The 22,496-nt window shown below is 34.8% G+C and overlaps 4 protein-coding genes and 1 pseudogene across 9 annotated transcripts in view; all 5 read left to right on the top strand.

The window, feature by feature from the left end:
• The window catches only part of LOC104726948, a 55,900-nt gene extending 41,734 nt beyond the window's left edge, over positions 1 to 14,166 (top strand). Inside the window, exons 1-9 of one of the 6 annotated variants that reach the window (XM_019232817.1) lie at positions 10,758 to 11,058; positions 11,413 to 11,804; positions 11,921 to 12,221; positions 12,323 to 12,553; positions 12,642 to 13,072; positions 13,182 to 13,259; positions 13,432 to 13,510; positions 13,663 to 13,762; positions 13,870 to 14,166. In XM_019232817.1, the coding sequence (XP_019088362.1) occupies positions 10,797 to 11,058; positions 11,413 to 11,804; positions 11,921 to 12,221; positions 12,323 to 12,553; positions 12,642 to 13,072; positions 13,182 to 13,259; positions 13,432 to 13,510; positions 13,663 to 13,762; positions 13,870 to 13,873 (1,878 nt within the window). In that variant the 5' untranslated portion in view covers positions 10,758 to 10,796 and the 3' untranslated portion in view covers positions 13,874 to 14,166. Of the gene's footprint in view, positions 1 to 10,757; positions 11,059 to 11,412; positions 11,805 to 11,920; positions 12,222 to 12,322; positions 12,554 to 12,641; positions 13,073 to 13,181; positions 13,260 to 13,431; positions 13,511 to 13,658; positions 13,784 to 13,869 lie in introns of those variants that run through there. The other 5 variants (XM_010445927.2, XM_010445926.2, XM_010445925.2 and 2 more) reach the window with 5 other exon arrangements.
• Positions 8 to 956, top strand: LOC104726949 (probable flavonol synthase 5). Its single transcript, XM_010445930.2, has 2 exons — positions 8 to 418; positions 497 to 956. The coding sequence occupies exons 1-2, from the start codon at positions 11 to 13 to the stop codon at positions 725 to 727; spliced, it is 639 nt and encodes a 212-aa protein (XP_010444232.2). The 5' UTR covers positions 8 to 10; the 3' UTR covers positions 728 to 956.
• Positions 6,929 to 8,650, top strand: LOC104727463 (probable flavonol synthase 5). The gene is made up of 4 exons (XM_010446568.1): positions 6,929 to 6,949; positions 7,160 to 7,545; positions 7,720 to 8,047; positions 8,192 to 8,650. The coding sequence occupies exons 1-4, from the start codon at positions 6,929 to 6,931 to the stop codon at positions 8,420 to 8,422; spliced, it is 966 nt and encodes a 321-aa protein (XP_010444870.1). The 3' UTR covers positions 8,423 to 8,650.
• Positions 15,597 to 17,647, top strand: LOC104729050 (annotated as a pseudogene).
• On the top strand, positions 19,614 to 21,799 carry LOC104726959 (UPF0235 protein At5g63440). The gene is made up of 7 exons (XM_010445938.2): positions 19,614 to 19,804; positions 20,356 to 20,470; positions 20,564 to 20,717; positions 20,799 to 20,895; positions 20,997 to 21,085; positions 21,201 to 21,269; positions 21,476 to 21,799. Exons 1-7 carry the CDS (start codon positions 19,690 to 19,692, stop codon positions 21,533 to 21,535), a joined length of 699 nt encoding a protein of 232 aa, XP_010444240.1. The 5' UTR covers positions 19,614 to 19,689; the 3' UTR covers positions 21,536 to 21,799.

The raw sequence follows: 22,496 nt of genomic DNA on the forward strand, positions 1-22,496 counted from the left end.
ATTGACTCTCATGTTTTACGTTAAAAAGATATTGTTAAATTTAAATATTAAATTTTCGTCCATATATATTTTGGAATATGGTGGTATCAGGGAGGTGACTGAGGAGTACACAAATCATATGAAGAGGCTGACGGAGAAGATTCTTGGTTGGCTCTCAGAGGGACTAGGGTTACCGCGTGTGGCGTTGACGCAAAGTATGGGTGGCGATACGGCTGAGTATGTGCTTAGGATCAATTTCTATCCGCCAACTCAACATTCGGAATTAACCATAGGAGCTGCGGCGCATAGTGATATGGGTGCTATCGCACTCCTTGTACCCAGTGAGGTTCCTGGACTTCAAGCCTTCAAGGACGAACAATGGTATGACCTTAATTACGTCAACTCTGCCGTTGTTGTTATCATCGGCGATCAACTCATGGTATGGTTGACTTTTTTTTTTCACTTGAGATTTGCAAATGTTTTTGTGGTTTGATTTGTAGATTCATATTAATTGCAGAGGATGACCAACGGGAGGTTCAAGAACGTGTTTCATAGAGCAAAGACGGATAGGGAAAGATTGAGGATTTCTTGGCCTGTTTTTGTTGCGCCTAGGGATGATATGTCCGTCGGACCTTTGCCGGAGCTTACCGGAGACGAGAATCCTCCCAAATTCGAGACTCTAATATATAAAGATTATATTGACCAGAAGATAAAAGGTTGGGCGCTCGAAGATCTTCCAGTCTACTGAGAACCCTCAAAACCACGAAACAAATTGAGTATCATCCAACGATGTCATAATAAAGGATGATATATTGTTTCAAATGATAATATCAATGTGTTCAAGACTTTTGAGTTACGTTTTTATTCACAGACTAGTGTTTGATAATTGCTCTTTCTTCCTTTGGAGTTTCTATAAATGCAATATATGATAATATGGTTTGAGGGTTTCTAATATAAATCCGATCCGTGTTCGTTAATTTCTTCTATATATGGTGCATTAAACTATTTAGGGAATAGAAAAAGAAAAAAAATATATATGTCGAGACGTTAAGTGTTTATTACTTTTTATGACTAAACTAAAGTAGTTTGTTTGGTTTTGGTTTTATTATAGATTTTATTACAAAATGTTACTCTGCATAGTAGAAAGACAAAAACTATGTTTTACTAATTACGAAGAAGATGTGTCAGTTTTGTTACATTAATTAAGGTGGAGGTGTCTATCCAAAATCATAGATGGTCTCAAGCAAGCAGAGAGGATGATTGTCGATGAGGTTTGGAAGCTAGATGATATTAACAAGTTGATATGTAGTTAACCCTTTAAATTCGTCTACAAGTCTGCTTAATATAACAGAACCGTATAATTACGTATATAGTCGCCACGGTTTATGATTTGGGCGCCTAGCACCTAAGTGACCTCTATACAGCTGCCTAAACTGTGTTCTAGACTAATTCATGCACTCTCTTTTTGATTGAAACATGCAAGTTTATTGTAAATTTGTCCAATGTGATCTTAAATCTCAATTATACGATGGACCCACTGCGTCTTCCATGGCAGAGAACAATTATTAGGCTGTGGCAGCGTTTGCCAACTACTAGTTGACTACTTGTTTGTTAATATTTATAAGCTACGTCCGAGTAATGGCTCCATCTATGATCGAGATACGACACGAGATATTTATCAAAAAAAAAAATTACGAATATTCATAATTGTATATACGACATGTAGTTTAATGCCTCTAACAATTTAATACAACTTTTACAAAATGTCTAATACAAAAGAAAGCTTGAATCATACTTCGATTGAATTCTTTTTCCATGTCTTTCGTAGAGAGGTTGGCAATTTTTTTCCTTTAAATATAATTTATTAATAAAATTGAATATATAATTTTTAAATGTTATTTGATGTGTTTAGAAATATTATTGAGATATTATCATATTAAATTTAATATAAAACTCTTCAAAAATAAAAAATACAAGATATATACTAAAGGCTTCTGTTCTCCGTTTCACACACCTTTCACAGTAAGAAAGACTAACTTGGACACTAGAGTGAAGCCATGGAAGACGAGAGAAACAACAACACATCTTCTTCGTCTCTCCCGTCGTTGTGTAAGAAACTGGCGAGCTCAACTCTGGGGGGTGTCCTGGGACTGGACATTTTACGACGACCTCAGACGACCACAGCTTCCTTTTCGGGGATTGACTCATGTTTTACGTAAATGAGTCAATTTCCTCTTCGTGAATATAATAGATCGACAGTTATCTTATTATATAAACTTTGATGACAAAATTACTCATTAACAAGATCGTGGCACATGTCAATTATATCATTCAGATGTTGACACATATCAATTCATTATTAAAAATTTTAAAAATAAGAATGTAAAAATTCAAAACCTAACCTAAAAATGTTTTATATAAAAGTAAATGTCATTAACAAGATTGTGACAAGTGTCAATTATATCATTCAGATGTTGACACACATCAATTCATTATTAAAAATTTTAAAAAANTTCTATAAATGCAATATATGATAATATGGTTTGAGGGTTTCTAATATAAATCCGATCCGTGTTCGTTAATTTCTTCTATATATGGTGCATTAAACTATTTAGGGAATAGAAAAAGAAAAAAAATATATATGTCGAGACGTTAAGTGTTTATTACTTTTTATGACTAAACTAAAGTAGTTTGTTTGGTTTTGGTTTTATTATAGATTTTATTACAAAATGTTACTCTGCATAGTAGAAAGACAAAAACTATGTTTTACTAATTACGAAGAAGATGTGTCAGTTTTGTTACATTAATTAAGGTGGAGGTGTCTATCCAAAATCATAGATGGTCTCAAGCAAGCAGAGAGGATGATTGTCGATGAGGTTTGGAAGCTAGATGATATTAACAAGTTGATATGTAGTTAACCCTTTAAATTCGTCTACAAGTCTGCTTAATATAACAGAACCGTATAATTACGTATATAGTCGCCACGGTTTATGATTTGGGCGCCTAGCACCTAAGTGACCTCTATACAGCTGCCTAAACTGTGTTCTAGACTAATTCATGCACTCTCTTTTTGATTGAAACATGCAAGTTTATTGTAAATTTGTCCAATGTGATCTTAAATCTCAATTATACGATGGACCCACTGCGTCTTCCATGGCAGAGAACAATTATTAGGCTGTGGCAGCGTTTGCCAACTACTAGTTGACTACTTGTTTGTTAATATTTATAAGCTACGTCCGAGTAATGGCTCCATCTATGATCGAGATACGACACGAGATATTTATCAAAAAAAAAAATTACGAATATTCATAATTGTATATACGACATGTAGTTTAATGCCTCTAACAATTTAATACAACTTTTACAAAATGTCTAATACAAAAGAAAGCTTGAATCATACTTCGATTGAATTCTTTTTCCATGTCTTTCGTAGAGAGGTTGGCAATTTTTTTCCTTTAAATATAATTTATTAATAAAATTGAATATATAATTTTTAAATGTTATTTGATGTGTTTAGAAATATTATTGAGATATTATCATATTAAATTTAATATAAAACTCTTCAAAAATAAAAAATACAAGATATATACTAAAGGCTTCTGTTCTCCGTTTCACACACCTTTCACAGTAAGAAAGACTAACTTGGACACTAGAGTGAAGCCATGGAAGACGAGAGAAACAACAACACATCTTCTTCGTCTCTCCCGTCGTTGTGTAAGAAACTGGCGAGCTCAACTCTGGGGGGTGTCCTGGGACTGGACATTTTACGACGACCTCAGACGACCACAGCTTCCTTTTCGGGGATTGACTCATGTTTTACGTAAATGAGTCAATTTCCTCTTCGTGAATATAATAGATCGACAGTTATCTTATTATATAAACTTTGATGACAAAATTACTCATTAACAAGATCGTGGCACATGTCAATTATATCATTCAGATGTTGACACATATCAATTCATTATTAAAAATTTTAAAAATAAGAATGTAAAAATTCAAAACCTAACCTAAAAATGTTTTATATAAAAGTAAATGTCATTAACAAGATTGTGACAAGTGTCAATTATATCATTCAGATGTTGACACACATCAATTCATTATTAAAAATTTTAAAAAAAAAAATGTAAAAATTCAAAACCTAACCTAAAAAGGTTTTATATAAAAGTAAATAGATAAAATAAAACCTAATTTTATTTAAAATCTAATTATAAGATAAATTATATGTATATATACCATAAAATTGAAAATTAGAATATTGTTTACTTATTTTTACATAAAGAAAAAGATTGTTGAAGTAAAAAAAAAACAATTTGTTGGTAGTAGTTAAGACTAAAGAGTATATTTTAACAGTAAAATATATTTACATGTACAAATAAACTTTCAGTGGTAATGTAGACAGTAGATTTGTAAATATATATACATTAGTGTATTATAGCAAAAAAAACAACAACTATTTTCTATAACTAAAAGTTTATCTCCTTACTTTTATACATTGTTTTTACTTACGAAAAGAATTAAATATATATTCTTTGTTAAATTTAATTTAATTGATAAAAATAGTTGTACATAAAGAGACATATGGCATATGGCTTAGATTTTAATTGATAAAAATGTCAAAGTTAAGAGACATATAATTGGTTATTTAATGTGTTCATAAATACAATTTGTTGGTAGTAGTTAAGACTAAAGAATATATTTTAATACAAATAAACTTTTAGTGGTAATGTAGACAGTAGAATTGTAAATGGATATACATTATTGTATTATAGCAAAAAAAACAACTATTTTCTATAACTAAAAGTTTATCTCTTTACTTTTATACACTGTTTTTACTTACGAAAAGAATTAAATATATATTCTTTGTTAAATTTAATATAATTTTAATACTTTTGAACTCATCTACAACTATTTTCTTTAACTAAAAGTGTATCTATTTTTTTTTCAACCAAACAATAAATTAAAAGGATTTTCTTCGGTTAGTTGCCCAAGCTAGAGGGAAGGAGTTTACAAAAGAAACTTCAGAGATAAGAGAATGCGAAGCACATGCAAGACAATTCGCCTTTGAATTTGTTGCATGCAGGATCCAAGAGATGGAGAATAGTGGAAAAACTCCAGCGAATTAAACTCATCGAGCAAGTTGGAGAAGGATGATCAATTCAGGGGAATGCATCATAGTGAGTAACTCAGCACATATCCGCTCCATGGCCCATAACAACGCTTCTAACTCTGAATACAGGGGGGATGGGCTCCGTCTTAGACAATTGGCCCCCAACAACAAGATTCACTTCTCACCAACGCAACACCACCAGCCCAATCATGAATGCTCATTGGTTGCTTTCCAAAAACCATCAATTTAACAACAAGGTGAAGAATTCTGGATATCTGAAGACGGAGATGAGCCGACATGACCGCCATAAAAGATAGCGCCTCTTCCCAAGCTAACTTATCGCCTAAAGCCTGAGCAATTATATAATTCGTCTCGATCTCTAAACCTTTAAAAAAAAATTATTTATGGCCTTCCAGATTGCTCATAAAAATCATAGTAATTGAAAAAGTTGATCAGGATCACCCTGTTGAGAGACATCCCTTCAGAAAACAAAATCCAAATTTGAGTACACCGACTCATATGGAAAATCCTCTGATGAGACCGAAGTTAGAGATAAATCCTAAACTTCTCACGAGAGGGCATTATAAAAAAATGTGATTAATAGTTTCAACCGCAGTCACACCTTTTATATCAGATATTTACATTGGCCACCTCGGTGTATCTATTTACTTTTATAGATAGTTTTTACTTAATAAAAATACTTACTTTATATTCTTTATTAAATTTTATTTTATTTTAAAAATTCTAAACTCGCACATCAGACGGATCCTAATATATATATATATATATACTAACTAGTAATTATATGATTACAAATGATTATTATATTCACGAAGAGGAAGTTTTACTTTTTGTAACATTTAAAACACACAAGAAATAAAAATAAAAATAAAAAAACATTTAAAACACGACGACCACATTTACACGTCATCTTTTTAACGGACAATTTTACAGGCACCACATATTGATTTGAGAGCGTATGAGGAGACTTTGCTCTACATTATAATTATAGAACATATATAGAGTTACTCCGGTGTACTATATATGTTAGTGTGATAGTGTGGTGTCTAGACTAGACAGTCTAGTATACATAATTAATAAAGACTATTAATTTGAACTGGTTAGTAACTAAATTGCAATATTTAATTTCTACAAAAAATATTAAGATATTATATTCACGTATAGCACAACTGCACAAAATAAAATGAAAACCATTTATTGTTAACTAGTGCACATTATAAAACACATGATCAGTTTAACTTGCTGTATTTGTTTATGTTGTCATCGATATGATGGCGTAAAGCTAGACCATATACCATATATCTATGCGGAGCAGAGGTGTCTATCCAAAACCATAGATAAGGTCTGAAACTAGCAAAGGTTAATTGTCTGTGAGGTTTGATGCTAGAAGATATCTAACCAGTTGCTATAGTTAAAACCGTCTGAAGTCGTCTAACTCTGCTTAACAACAGAGACGTATAATTTCGTATATTGTCGCCACGGTTTATTATTGGGCGCCTAGCTAGTAAGTGTCCTCTAGGCAGCTACCTACACTGTTCTTTAGAATACTGATTTTAAAACTAATTCATACACTGTTTATTCAGTTTGATTGCAATAAGTTTACTGTTCTTTGTTAATTAATAAAATGTCCAATATGTGATGTAGACATTTTATCTTATTTCAATATATAATACGATGGACCCATAACGTTTTCCATGCCATATATAACAACTATTAGGATGACATGAGTTGTCTTTATTTTCGTTGATAATTAATAATTCTAAAATGTTTTTTTTTTTTTTTTTTTTNTTTTTTTTTTTTTTTTTTTTTTTTTGTCAAATAATGGTTCCGGTTGTAACCGAGGTGGGAGATTTGTATGTGAATTTCAATTTTTTTTTGTTTTAAATACCTCCAATAAATAAAGGGTAGATAAACAACCAATTTACAAAAATGGTATAAACATGCATGCAATCTAATACATCGATCACACTGCTGACACCAACGAATTAAAATCCTGATATAGTAGCTAGGTTTGTGCATCACTAACTTAACCCCTATTTAAGCCCCTTTTAGTCTTCTCTTCTCCTTCTCACACCTATCACTATAAGAAAAACCAACTTCGACACTAGAGTGAAGCCATGGAGGACGAGAGCATATCTTCCTAATGAAGAGCTTTTGGTGCGTGAGGTGACGAAGGCGAGTGAAGAATGGGGAGTTTTTCAGGTGGTTAACCACGGTATTCCCGAGGAGCTGATGCGGCAGCTGCAAGTGGTTGGGAAGCAGTTTTTCGACCTCCCGGAGGCAGAAAAGGAAGCCGTGGCGAAAGAGGAAGACTTTGAAGGGTACAAGAGGAACTATCTAGAAGGTATCAAGGCTTGGGACGAACATCTGTTTCATAGACTCTCCCCACCCTCTATCATCAATTATAAATATTGGCCAAAGAATCCTCCCCAATACAGGTATACGTACGTTTCCTAATAAAATAGTAATATGAGTTATAATTTTCGAAACCAATTCATAATGAGTTAGACTGACTCATCTTTTAGGTTATAAATTATTTCCTAACAAAATCTCAAATATAATTTAAAAATTGGATTTTCGTTGATAATTTGGGACATGCATGGCGGTTTCAGGGAGGTGAATGAGGAGTACACAAGGCATATGAAGAAGCTAACAGAGAAGATTCTTGGTTGGTTATCAGAGGGATTAGGGTTACATCGTGTTGCGTTGACGCAAAGTTTAGGTGGCGAAATGGCAGAGTATGTGATTAGGGTCAATTACTATCCGCCGTCTCCAAAATCGGAATTGGCCTTAGGAGCGGCGGTGCATACCGATATAGGTGCAATCACACTTCTCGTCCCCAGTGAGGTTCCTGGACTTCAAGTCTTCAAGGATGAACAATGGTTGGACGTCAAGTATATCAACTCAGCTGTGGTTGTTATCATCGGCGATCAACTCATGGTCTCGTTGATTATGTTTTTTTTTTTTTTTTGGTCCTTTAGTTTTTATGAAAAAAAAAAATATATATATATATATATATATATATTTTTTAATTTTATAGTTGGTAACGTTTGGGATTTGATTTGTGGATTCAATTAATTGCAGAGGATGAGCAATGGGAGGTACAAGAACGTGGTTCACAGAGCAACGTTCGATAAGGAGAATTTGAGGATTTCGTGGCCGGTTTTTGTTGCGCCTAGGGGTGATTTGTTGGTCGGACCTTTTCCGGAGCTTACCGGAGAGGAGAATCCTCCAAAATTCGAGAGTGTAGTTTATAAAGACTATTTGCACCAGACCATTAAAAGCTGGACGCTCGATAAACTTCCTCTCTACTGAAAATCCTAGAATTCCAAAAACAAAAAACTTCCTCAATAAATTATGATGAACTGTTCCAGTGATTCGTATCTAATTTTTATTTTATTTTTAGTGTTTTGGTTCGTTTTCGAGTTGTACGTTCAAATGATTATTGTTTTTTCTTCTTAGGGAGTTTCTATATATATATATATGGTTTACATAATAAAATAATTACGTGTGTTTAGGTATTTATAAATGCGTATTCTTTAATTTCGCCTTTGGAAATTTCATTAATATATATGGTACGTTAAACTGTTCGGTACAATTGTAAATATGTACGTATTGTATGGTCGTGCGTTGAATATTTAAGTGATTGTGATGATATTTATAAGTGGTTGTAATAATTGAATATTTAAGTGGTTCAGTGGTTGTATCTTGGATATTCACGACGAACACAACACTGTCAACTTTTTTACTGACAATTTCTTGCCTTCATTTAACACATTCATAGCGACAGATACAAGAAAAAGATTGCCTGCTTTTTTCTTTTTGATGTATACTGATCTCTTTTATTTATTTCGTTCTCACGTTTTCATTCTCACCGTCCAAAGAGAGACCTCGTGGTTTTGAGTCCATCACACAAATTTTTATGATGCTAAAAAATGGAACTCGTTTTAATATCAGCATAAAATGTGATCTCGAAAGTAAACTAAATTTATATAACAAAATATATAGAACTGCTAAAGTTCTCATATTTTCAGGAAATCAAATCGCAAAAGGATTTACATGTTTCACTTTTTGGTAGGTGAAATGGAATTTTGAAATCTTTTTATGACTCACTTGCGGGTCAAATTATATTTTGCGTTGCCTACTTACTTCTCTTTTGATTATTTTTAGTTAAAACTTAAAACAGTCCAAAAAATCATATTAGGTAATTTCAGCACGGCCGTCTGGTTTTGGTTTGGTTCGGTTCATATATCAAAATATGAAATTCATGTTACAAAAGTCACTAAAAATCTTTTATGAGACCCAAACCAAATCAGGTTCATAAATCAAAAAGTGTACCATCATATTCATTCCTGATAATCAGAATAGATCCAAAGGATATGTTTTTGATCAGAACAACAACAATTTTCATATGACAAATTCTCCTATTTGGAAACCTCTAAAAGATACATATATTCACCAGGGCGTTTTCTCAATCTTGTTGATCCCTCTTTAACTTCAGTTGGCACTCTTCAGCCGTGCAATGAGCTCATTCTGCAAGACCAGTCAAGTTACATGAGAGCCTAGATAAACCAACCAGATTGAGGAGCTCCAAAAAGTCTTAACGGAGATCATTTCAATAAAAACATGGGCATATAGGTTTTGACTTGCCTTTCTTCCTTTTGTTGGGAGGCATTTCTCTCCGAGAAGGGTACGAAGCTACTCTACAGTCAAAGACTGAAAGTTCACACTATGAGATTTCTAAGATTTTGATTTAGACGGGTGCATTATTATCATTTGAAATTTTAGTAATTTATTTTTAACATTTGAACTATAATTCTTTTATCATTATCTATGATGCATTAATTTCTGTTGCAGTAGAAAATCAAATGTTTAAATCTATACTAGTATTTTTGAAATAAATCATTGTTTTCATAAGAATGATAATGTAATGACATTGTTGTATCCATATATCTGCATATATTGTGGTTCGAAATTTTAAAAACGGACATATATTATTCAATATATTGAAAATGAAAAGTTTCAACATCCCACATTGGGTAAAATGTTTAGAAAATGATTCAAAGTAATATTATAAATAAAATGAAATCAATCCAAATCCAGATGAGCAAGAAACTTCACTTAATAAATATCCAAATATAAAATTTGTATATGGTTTAATTCGAATATTAAGCTGATTTCTTAATATTACCATATATATAGTACATTTTAAATTTTGAAATTTTTTTGAAAAATTAAAATCAATATATTTAAACTTAATAAAAAGTTTTAAATTATACATATTAAAATTTTAACAGAACACATTTGAATTATATTGCATAACGGGTTGGATAGTAAAAAAATTAAAATAGCATTAATGTAGTACTTCAGTATGAATCAAATCTTAATTTTACTGTTTTTAGCAATATCAGACATGTCGAATGAAAGTAATTTTATTAAAATTGTATTAAATAAAAATTATTATGTAAGTAAGTCAAAACACAGTTTAACAACTAAAGGATAAATATGACAAAAGGCCCACTAAATAAGACCTGACCTTTACTGGACTATACATAAATTTAACGACGTCGTAAGTCCACACCTTTACTGGATTTCACTGAAGCCCATTAGTTTGGTGTATAAAAAGAAAGAAACCCTACTACCGGATCGAGGGACTTGTGTCTGTTATTTGATTTTTAGGTTTAGAGGGATGAGCAGTCTCGTCGTCTCAAGGTGGTGGGAGGAACCGGCGAAGGCTGCTAAAATAGCGGTGTGGTGGGACATGAAGGACTGTCCGATCCCCGAGGGTTACGATGCTCGTCTCTTCCGTCCGAGTTTAGAAGCGGCATTCAAGAGTGTTGGCTACTCTGGTCCTGTCTCCATCACTGCCTATGGCGACCAAACACAAACCGCTGATCACATCCTGCGAGTGCTCTCTTCCACTGGAGTCGCTGTTGCACATACCAGACCCGGTTAGTCCAAATTTTATCGATCTCTGGAAATTTCCTCTATATATTTAAACTGGAAGTAGCACTGACACGGGAACTGGTTCGGTAGTATCCTCACTTTTTTTGTGTGTGTTTTGCTCTGTTCTGTTTATTTCTTTTATTTAATAAACTCCCAAATAATAATTAGTAAAATAATTTAGCAAACGCTTAATAAGTTAATAGCTGACTTAATCCTTTTTTTTCCTTGGTACTGGCTGGAACAGAAAGCACATTTAACCTCACTTTTTGTGTTTTTGCTCTGTTTTGTTTTGGTTAAGCAAACGGTTAATAAGTTAATTTAGCTAAAGTAATCCTTTTTTTTCCTCTGTACTGGAACAGAAAGCACAAACTCACTCATGTATGCGGATATGGTGGAATGGCGAGGTAAAAATCCTGCTCCGGCTTCAATGATGATCATATCCAATCAGGTGCACACTGTCTTCGCTTGGGATCTGGCCCGGCTACAACAACGGACGCTATACAACCTTTTTCTGGTTTATTCAATCAAGTATCAATATATGACAATCCTGAAAACTTGTAGAGAGTGGGTTTGGGAAAGATTACTAGGGTACGCGGATGATGAGACCAGAAGCGCACCACTTGTTCAGGAGAAGCGCAGTGACACGGGCGAGTTATCATCTGCCACGCTTTACTGCAAATCTTGCAATTTCGATTCCCAAAGCCCTGAAAATTTCAGGAAGCATCTCTCGAGTTATAAGCATAAACGAGAAGTACGTATCCTCTATCTCTCTCTCTCTATATATATATATATACTTGTATATCAATTGTTTCATTGTCTACTACCTATTTTGAGCAACTACCTCTGTTTCCACTCTCTGTCAAGCAGGAGGCTATAGACCCTACGGAGACAGTAGTTGACTGTGTAACAGAGGAGTGGGCAAGGGACTACCCGGCGACGCCTGAATACGCGACAGCTCAGATAGCGGTGTGGTGGGACTTGTTTGAATGTCCGATCCCCAAGGGATATGATGCTCGTCGGGTCCGGCCGAGTTTAGAAGCGGCATTCAAGAATCTTGGCTACTCTGGTCCTGTCTCCATCACTGCCTTTGGCGACCTAAACCGTATCCCTGATCACCTCCTTGTAGGGCTCTCTTCCACTGGAGTCAATGTTGTGCATACCGGTTACGGTTAGTCCATTTGGTTATCCATCTTTGGAATTTAGGGGCGGTTTAAAAATATTCATCGTCTATGCCTACTGATCAATGGCTGCTTTCCTTTGTTGAAACAGCTTACAAAGAAACTCTAATTTATTCAGATATTGAGATTTGGGTAGATTCTAATCCTCCTCCGGCTACTATTATGGTCATAGCGAATAGGTTGGAACCGGTCTATCCAGTTTCTCTTGTCAGGCTACTACAAGTGCACAAACACAAGCTTTTTCTGGCTTATTCATGTAGGCCTCGCAAAATGTCTGCCCTGCTCACTTCTGCCGAGTGGCTCTGGGAAAGGTTACTTGCAGGTGTTTGTTTGTTTGTCTGTCCTTTCATCGATCATCCAGTACTGTTTGACGTAACCATTAAACTAATTACGATGTTTCTTTTCCACAGTTTCAGAGACAAGAAAACACGTTCTTCACAAGTGCAGTACAAGTGAAAGTTTTTCCACAGTTTCAGAGACAAGAAAACACGTTCTTCACAAGTGCAGTACAAGTGAAAGTTTTTCCACTCTTTCAGAAACAAGTGGACACGTTCCTCACAAGTGCAGTAAAAGTGAAAGTTTTTCCACTCTTTCAGAGGCAAGAAAACACCTTCTTGAGAATGGCAGTAAAAATGGAAGTTTTTCCACAGTTTCAGAGGCAAGAGTACACGTTTTCTCCACTTGTTCAGAGGCATTTAGACACGTTATTCAGAAGTTCAGTAAAAGTGAAAGTGATAGGGGTGAATCTACCTCAACATTTAATTGCGAAATATGCTTCTGTTATTACGAAAGCCTTGATGATTTCAGGACGCATCTCTCAACTGAAGAACATACACAACAAGTAAGTTATCCCTCTCTCTGTCTCCTTGTATCATAATTAATATTGTGTCATTGTCTAACCATTTTGAGCATTAACCTGTTTAACTGTTTCCACTCTCGTTGTCAAGCAGGAGGGTCATATTATTGGGTATTTTCAATCTAGGGAGAAGGTTCATTCGGCCGAGTACGATCCAGAGGCTTGGCGAGAGGCAAGTTTTTCTTAATGTTAACCTAAAGATTTGTTGCTAAATGGCCCTAAAACATTAATTGAAAGAAGAAACTGTGCTTCTTGATTCTGTCGTAGAGACAGAGATAAAAAAGAAAAAGAAAAAAATCCCATGTTTCCAAATGCTCATGTTTCATTCATATACAATGTTGTAGGTTTATGAGATGAGACGTAAGGTGAAGAAGGAAACTAAATCAGCCGAGTACGATCGAGGGCATTGGCTCCGACAGGCAAGTTTTTCTAAATGAAAACTAAATATTTTCAACAGATGGATGCGATTTCTCATAAAACAGTTGGGGTCCCCAAATGTGAAAATAGAAAGCATGAAATTGGTTTACTGACTCTGTTTTGTGCTCATGTTTCATTATTTGATATGTTGTAGGAAGAACGTAGGAGGAAAGCATTCCGGACGATTTTTCCTCTTCGTTTACGTCTTACTAATCGTGGGCGTAGACCTCGACGAAAATCTCCAACCTGCAAGAAAGAGTAATGTATTTATAAATATATGTTAGTAACTTAAAATTAAACCTGAAAGTCTCATGTTGTCACTTTTCCAAGTGCTCATTGTTTCATTATTTGATATAATGTTGTAGGTAGAAGAGATCAAACGTAGGAGGAAAGTATTCGGGACGGGTTTTCATTTACGTCATACTCTAATCGTAGAGCTCGACGAAAATCTCAAACCTACAAGAAAGAGCGGTGAAATTGTTACCAAGTCGGTCATCACTGTGTAATTTTTAGTTTGTAGCCTTTTATGTTTCAATTTGAAGCACTATTGTATTTTTTCATTTCGTTTTGCTTGTTTAAAACAATGCTTATATAAAGCAAGTTACTGATGGTAGTAATGTTATTTTAAATATTAAATTAAAGGTTGTTGTTTTTCAAATTTATTTGAATGCCATATAAATCTTTTCAAGTTTCAACTTCGAAAGGAACACCATCAGAAAACCTCCCTCTTCTATATCTTGGCCCATACGGAGTTCAACACCTCACCGTTTGATATACACAGTAAGCAAGCCATTACATAATGGGCCAACAAATGGGCCGTGTCCATTACGGGACCTTTTCACCTTCTGAACCGCAGCGTTTTTAGATATTTTTCGGCTAAAGGCCGCGTTTTGTCGAGGAAGTCTCTAAGCGAGTAGGCATGGGCAAAATACCCGGATCCAAAGATCTGATCCGAACCCGATCCAAAAAACCCGATCCGAATCCGTATCCGAAATTGTAAAATATCCAAACGGGTTCTATATCTCTAAATCCAAAAATCCGAACCCGAACCCAATCCGAACCGAAATCCGAATGGATATCCGAATATACCCACATTATTAATATATAGTAGTAATATATTAGTAATACTTATAATTTTAATAATATAAGTGTCTAAAATATTCAGATTTTTAGATATTTTCGATAATTTGAAGTACTTAAACTGTTTATTAGTAAATTTGAGTAAAAAATACTCTAAATTTTTAGATAAATTGCGTGTTATTGAATAATTTAGACTAAATTAGATACTAAAATTTTGAATTTTGTGAACTTCGGGTAATCCAAATCCGAACCCTAAATACCCGAACCGAACCCGATCCGAATCCGAAGTGTAGAAATACCCAAACGGGTTCTATACTCTAAACCCGAAAATCCGAAATAGCCGAACCGAACCCGAACGGGTACCCGAATGCCCAGGCCTATAAGCGAGTTAGAGAGTCTCTTTTGTCGTCGACTCGTCTCTGCATCAACTATACCGGCGACTTTTGATCGGAGATTCTCATTCCCAGAAGAGGCAAGCCCTTGAAAACAGGCAGTTAATATTAAATTAAAGGAACACCATCAGAAACCAAATTTATTGAAAGCCATATAATCTTTTCAAGTTTCAACTTCGAAAGGAACACCATCAGAAAACCTCCACTCTTCTATATCTTGGCCCATACGGTGTTCAACACCTCACCGTTTGATATACACAGTAAGCAAGCCATTACATACTGGGCCAACAAATGGGCCGTGTCCATTACGGGACCTTTTCACCTTCTGAATGCTCCTTAACCGCAGCGTTTTTAGATATTTTTCGGCTAAACGCAGCGTTTTGTCGAGGAAGTCTCTAAGCGAGTTAGAGAGTCTCTTTTGTTCTGTTGTCGTCGACTCGTCTCTGCATCAACTATACCGGTGCATATCTGAGGTCACGCTTGTTACTCTCTCTTTAGCTTTAGTGAAGCACAGAGATTGCTTTATATATGTAAATGAATGTGAGAGTTGATTGCACTGAATCCAGACTATAAAGCCTACCAAACGCCGCCGCTGTTTTCTGATGATTGGCAATTACCATATGCATGAGGATAGAGATAGTTTCCAGAAGTATGATCAAATTAGCTGCTCTGATTATCGGTTTGTTTATATGGGTGGAGAAGGTCTGAGTAAAAAGATCAAACAAACTGTTTGAGTGTTTTGGCCTTTGGAGAAAGCTAATGATTTCTGAACTCTTGCCTACACGTTAGTTGGTCAGCTAACGTATGTTGTAAAAAAAGATGGTTTTTTCTTCCTCCTCCTCAAAGTCATCTTGTTTATGATAGGCAACTGTTTATTTAATCCTATTGGTCATGTAACCTTTCTGTGAAGTGTCTGTGATCCACATTTCTTCTTCACTCATCATGTGTTAGCCTTATAGTTAGATGATTTTTTCAGGTACATGAAGAATTTTTTTTTTTGATAAAAGGTACATGAAGAATTGTGTTTATATAACATCTTTGAAGAGGTGAAGGAAACTTAATTCCCCGCTTTTAAGAAGGTAAATCAGCTGGTCTTTCCCTCAATCTGTAAGCTCTTCTTTCACCACGTCTTTATTCACATTAGACCACTTGGCTTGAGTGCATTCAAGAACCCGGTGAAGTTATCTTTGTTCCCAGTGGGTGGCATCATCAACATTGTATATAACTTGGTATCTCTCTCCCTATTTCTCTTTCCCTCTCATTGTATGTACACCAACATTGTTTTCTTGAATTTTCTCGATTATTTTTTTACAGGAAGACACGATATCTATAAACCACAATTGGCTTAACGCATACAACCTATCTTGGGTGGTAATGACTTCTCGACCTGTGTTTCTAATTTTCTATATAAGGAAATATGAAATTGAACTAATATAGGAAGTACTCATGTCTGCTTGAGTAGCAGTGGGATCTACTGTGGAAGGACTACAAGGACACTGAAGAGTCAATAGAAGACGTAAGAGACATATGTGATGATTTTGAAGCTATTTTCCAGCGCAATCTTGCTGCCAACACAGGTTCATGCATGACTTATCTCAATTTGACAGATCCGTGTCTTTGTTTTCCCAATTTATCTCCTTTTCGTAATTTGATTGTTAGTTGGAGCTCTACACTTCAATTATATATATATATATATCTATATATAGAGAGAAATTCCACATTTTGATATGGTTCTCTGCATTGTATATGTTAGGAAGCTCAGTCATCAGGAGGAAGCATGTTAGACTCTTCGACTTCTTCTCTCTCAGCCTCACGAGTCACGACCATCCTCAAAAGTGTCCTCGTTGCGAGTCAACACACACTAAGTTCTGTTACTACAATAACTATAGCCTCTCTCAGCCTCGTTACTTCTGCAAGACTTGTCGCCGTTACGGGACCAAAGGCGGCACTCTAAGGAATATTCCAGTTGGGGGTGGATGCCGGAAAAACAAGAAACCATCTTCCTCTAATTCCTCCTCCTCCACTTCTTCTGGCAAAAAGCCATCCAACATCGTTACCACTAATACCACTGATCTTATGGCTTTAACACATTCTCATCAAAATTACCAAAACTCACCTCTAGGATTTTCAGATTTTGGTGGGATGATGGGGTCTTACTCAACTCCGGAGCACAGTAACGTTGGTTTCTTGGAGAGCAAGTATGGGGGGTTTACTTTCGCAGAGCCCTAGACCTACTGATTTCCTGGACAGTAAGTTTGATCTTATGGGAGTGATTAATGAAAACGACCTGGTCATGGTTGATCATGGAAGTAACGGAGATCATCATCATCATCATCATCATCACAATAATCATCACAAGGGTCTAAATCACGGGTTAGGTCTTAATAACAACAATGGTGGATTTAATGGGATTTCTCCGGGAAGCAATGGAAATGGAGGTGGTCTCATGGATATCTCGGCATGCCAAAGACTTGGGCTCATCATTTGTAGAGGGATTGGATTGGAATGTTGTAATGCTTTTGGTTTAGAGAGAGGTAAAATATTTCAACTTCTGCACACACCGAACTCTGTTCTAATGCAATTTTCGATGCACATTATTCGTTTCATTCTCCTTCTTATAAATAAAACAGCTATATAAAAAATACTGCAAAGAATTAATTATATTTATAAGGATGAGTTTTGTTGCTCCACACTTTTTTTCTTTTTTTTTTCCGTTTTGTTGCAAAGAATTAAATACCACAAAAGTCATTCTTTCTACTTGAAAAAAAAAACTTCCAATCAAACAAACACTGTTGCTTGCTCTTGCGTTGCAAGCTACTACAACCGAGGACTCTGGTAAGACTCAGGAAACCATCTTTGTAATAGCCGATGTTTTAGCTTCACCAACAAGGCAAAGGCTCCGTTGCATGGCAAAATGCATCACTGCAACTGAGAAATACCTGTGGAAATCCATTATTTAAATGTCATCAGCCCTACAGTTTCCAATAAAACAAGTTAAGGAGGCATTGAAAAACTTTATTATAAAGCTTTCAAGTTACCATAGTGGAGCATAGTGTGATGATGAGTCCAGGAATGGGTAAGGCCACCTGTTAATAAACACATAGTGTCAAAGTTAAGAATCATTACTGTAAAAAAACTAATCAGTAGAATTTGTATGACATTATATACCATATATGGACTAGCGAGTGGAGGGCCCATTGGAAAATAACATAAGCTATTGTCCAGAAGTAGAAGTAAGCAATTCTGAAGCATGGAAAGCTCTGTAATTATGAAAATTCAGAAACCAAATAAGGTATCTGAGATATTACCAGAGAATTCAATGCAGCATCACCAAGCAAGAAAATGGCATTTAAAGAGTGCATGTTGATCACCAACTGCAATATTTGATCATATATGAACTGATCAACAAATGCTTTTATATAATGAGTCATAAAATTCTATGTAGCTAATTAAATTACTCACAACGTTGAGGCTATAATCAATGTTTAGGTAGTATTTTAATTGAAATAAGTGTAAACCAATAATAAGTATTCATTTGTATCAATGTTTATTTTTAATATTTTTATTTTTTATTCATCAAAATTTTTGTAAAACAACTAAAGTAGCAATTGCAAAAGTAATTTTATTTCAGATAACTTTTTATTAATTTATAAAATAATTTTGGATAATAATAATTTTTTTGTGTGGACAGGATGAGAACACACCCATACCGAGAAGCCTGAGTCAAGTAAATGGGGCTGAAGTGATGGTGGAAGACGGCTGTTTTCGTTAGTATTACCGATGAGTTAATACATATAATAGCTAAAGATATTGAAGATTTCCATCAACTTATATGCAGGGTAATAAAAAGTTGTTTATTCGATAATAAGATTTGTTTTATTTAATTAGTTAATAATTATATAATTTTGTTTAGCTATAAAATGATAACAAATCAAAATTGAGGGAGCACTTTGTAAACAAAAAAGTGTTGCTTTATATATATTTCTCTATATTTGGACTTTGGAACAACATTTGAATCACCATTGGAGATAGTTTTACACCAATTATGATATTATTAAAAAATAAATTTCATTATAAAACATAAATAGAAGATATTCTTATACATTTTTTATGTAAACATCAATTATAATATTTAGTACCTATGATTTTTAATAATTATGATTTTAGTATAAATTTATCTAAGTATAATTATTAATTAGATAATTTTATTTAGCTGTAAAATGATAAGAAATCAAAATTGAGAGAGCATTTTGTAAATAAGAAAGTGCTGGTCCAAATTTGAAGTAATACTACTAATTTCTCTATATTTGGAGCAACATTTGAAGCACTATTGGAGTTAGTTTTAGTTTTGCACCAACATTGACTATTGGAGTTGGTGTAATTGACTTTAATTTCAATGGTCCGTCGGTCCGTCCGGTTCAAAATCAACCGGTTAACGAAGAACCGGTTTTTCAATTTTAATTGAAAATGGCAGCCCTTCCGGCCAAGCTCTCGAATTAAGTCCGGTTAAGATTCAACCGGATAATCTAATATAGATGCGGTTGAACCAAAAGTTAAAAGTGCGAAGTGACGGTTTCACCCTTAAGGCCAGCCGGTTCGGTGTTCCACCGTCGATCTAATATAGGGTCGCCGCCGTGGCAATGTAAAGAGATTATTTTTGCAAAGTGAGAGCTGAGTTTCACATCTTGGATCGACGAACTTTGAAGAAGAGAGATGCCGAAGAGAACGACACATACGTATTCGAGCGAGGACGCGGCGCCCGACGGACCCGACTCTGATCTCTTCGTTTATTACTGCAAGCACTGTGGTTCTCATGTCCTCATCACCGGTTCGTTTCTACTATTTCCACCTGCTTCCTAATTATCCGATTTATTAGGGTTTAGTTGCTTGAAACTAGAGTAGAACCCTACTTTCTCACATCGCATTGGCGTTGTGTGGAATGATACATTGAGTTCGAATTTTGATTGAAAGTTTCAATCTTTGATTGGCCATAGTAGTTTAAAAGAGGTAGACTTGTTCAGGTTAATAACAAAGTGCGTTTAGGTTCAAAGACTCAAACAACAATTATATGTTTACGTGGTTTCCATTCGGATTCTTGGTTTTTGTTTCAGGTAATATTTGATATTCGTTTATGAACTAAAAAGCTGGCATGTGTTAAGACTTGTCTCTTTCTCTCTATGGCCTTCTTTTGGCAGCTCATTGCATGTTTCATGTAATTCTGTTCGTCTACTTATTTCCTGAATCATTCTTATTAGTTACTCCTTGAGAAACATGTCTAGTCGGATTAAGAGTGTGTAACATGCAAAGTTGTGGTGATTGAAATATATATATGGGGTGACCTTGTATAGTGTTTGTATACTAATTTAAATTCTTTACAAGATACCCAGTTGCAGAAGATGCCCAAGAGGAAGACCGACAGATCGAATGTACTTGACAAGAAGAAGCACCTTGCTAGGTTAAATATCAGCGAGGGAGGAAAAGTTCTATTGAAACGGTAAGTTTTTTATATGGTGCTAGTGGATCCAGTCTTAAGCTTCAGATTTTGGATGTACTAGTTTATTCCCTTTATGTTTTGGTTTGTTACCAGCGGTGAAGGAAAAATGGAGAGACAGTTTAGAATGAACTGTATCGGTTGTGAGCTTTTTGTTTGTTATCGTGCTGAAGAGTCTCTGGAAACAACGTCTTTCATTTACATTGTTGATGGAGCACTTAGTGCTGTTGCTGCAGAAACTAATCCACAGGTACAATTGGTTTCTTATTAGTAATTTATTCATTTGCTAGATCAAAAACTAGATAATGAATCTGTTATGGCGGCAACACAGGATGCACCTGTACCTCCCTGCATTTCACAACTGGACGGTGGACTTGTTCAGGTTGCAATAGAAGTGGAAGACCGTGCACAACGTTCAGCAATCACAAGTAAAAAACATAGTCATATGACACAGAATCTATTTTCTTACTCGCTTGACATGGATCTTCGATTTAACAATTTGATTGGTCCATGCTTTTTCTCTATGCAGGGGTAAATGCTGATGATGTTCGTGTGACCGTTGCCGCACCAGCAGCTCGTGGGGAAGCTAACAACGAGCTTCTGGAATTCATGGGAAGGGTACAAATTCAATCCTTTATTAACCACTTTTCTCTAATGACAAAGTTTCTTATTTCGTATGTGAATGAGGTTTTTTGACCAACGCTACACGACCTCTGTGTTTTTGCTCTTTCAGGTTCTTGGTTTAAGGTTGAGCCAGATGACTCTCCAAAGAGGTTGGAATAGCAAATCAAAACTTCTTGTGGTACGTTGATCCTTCCTTCGTGTCTCTTAAGAAGACTTTGTGAAGATTCATCTTTAAAAAAAGCTTATTGGTTTTCTTAGCTCTAGATGATAAGGTTTTGGCTTTATTACTAATGGCACAAGGACCTCTCAGAATGGTGATAAAAAAAATAGGTTGTCGGATTGAATGAATTTACCCATTTCTTGATTTATGTTCCCCTGAATCAGGTCGAGGATTTATCTGCTAGACAAGTGTATGAGAAGCTTCTTGAGGCTGTCGTACCGTAAAATCTGCCGTTTGTGGTTGGTGAACGACATTAACTGAAAGCTCTGCTACTTGAGAAGAGACCTAGCTACTCTTCTTTGTTTTCATGCTTATCCGACCACTACTCTTTCTACAATCCCTTATTATTATTATGATGAAAGTTATTATAATTGTCTTAAGATTCCTCCGAAGTTGTTTATCTATTGGACTATATTGAACTAAAAAACAAAAAAAAAATCACAAAATTATAAAATCGTTGTCACGTTAGTTGTTTTCTTTGGGTCAAATTTGTGTGTACCTAATACTTAAACAAAACCTTGAAAAGGACCTACATTGATGTGTATCTCATTTCCAAACCAAATCTCCTCTCTCACTTTGTTTGTGGTGTTTTGGAATTTGGACAACCAATCAAAATCTTTTCATATCGTATCTGTTGCAATATCGTAATCATTGTTTATAAAAAGCTAGTATATGATATTTTCAAATAAAGGTTCACGTTTAGAGCCTAATTTATAACGTGTTATATATATAATATACATCTTCGACAAAATTTGAACTCGCAATAATTAGAGATGTTGGATACATATGAATTAGAAGTAGAACACCTATATAATAAGAACATACAATATGATATGTCTCCAGCTCAATATCAAACGTGTATAAAGTATAAACTAAGAAGGAAGAGATGATCACGTTTCTTTGGCCGTTTTTAGAGCTTTATAAATTCGGCTCGTTAGGTTGAGAGAGAAACATAAGCATAATACTTCTTGTTGTTGTGGTGTTTGCTATATAAAGTGGTCGATCAATAAAGAGGAAATTTATGTTTTGCTGGGTGATTTATCCCTTTTAATAGTAATGTACTTTGACAATCTTTGCGTTCACAACTATTTATTACAAGTAGTTTGACCATCAAAGATTCACTTGGATAATTGTACGTTTACTAATTGATTAATACCGAAAACGCAACAAAAAAAAAAAAAAAAA

Source organism: Camelina sativa, chromosome 11 (genome assembly GCF_000633955.1).
Source record: "Camelina sativa cultivar DH55 chromosome 11, Cs, whole genome shotgun sequence".
Taxonomy (NCBI): domain Eukaryota; kingdom Viridiplantae; phylum Streptophyta; class Magnoliopsida; order Brassicales; family Brassicaceae; genus Camelina; species Camelina sativa.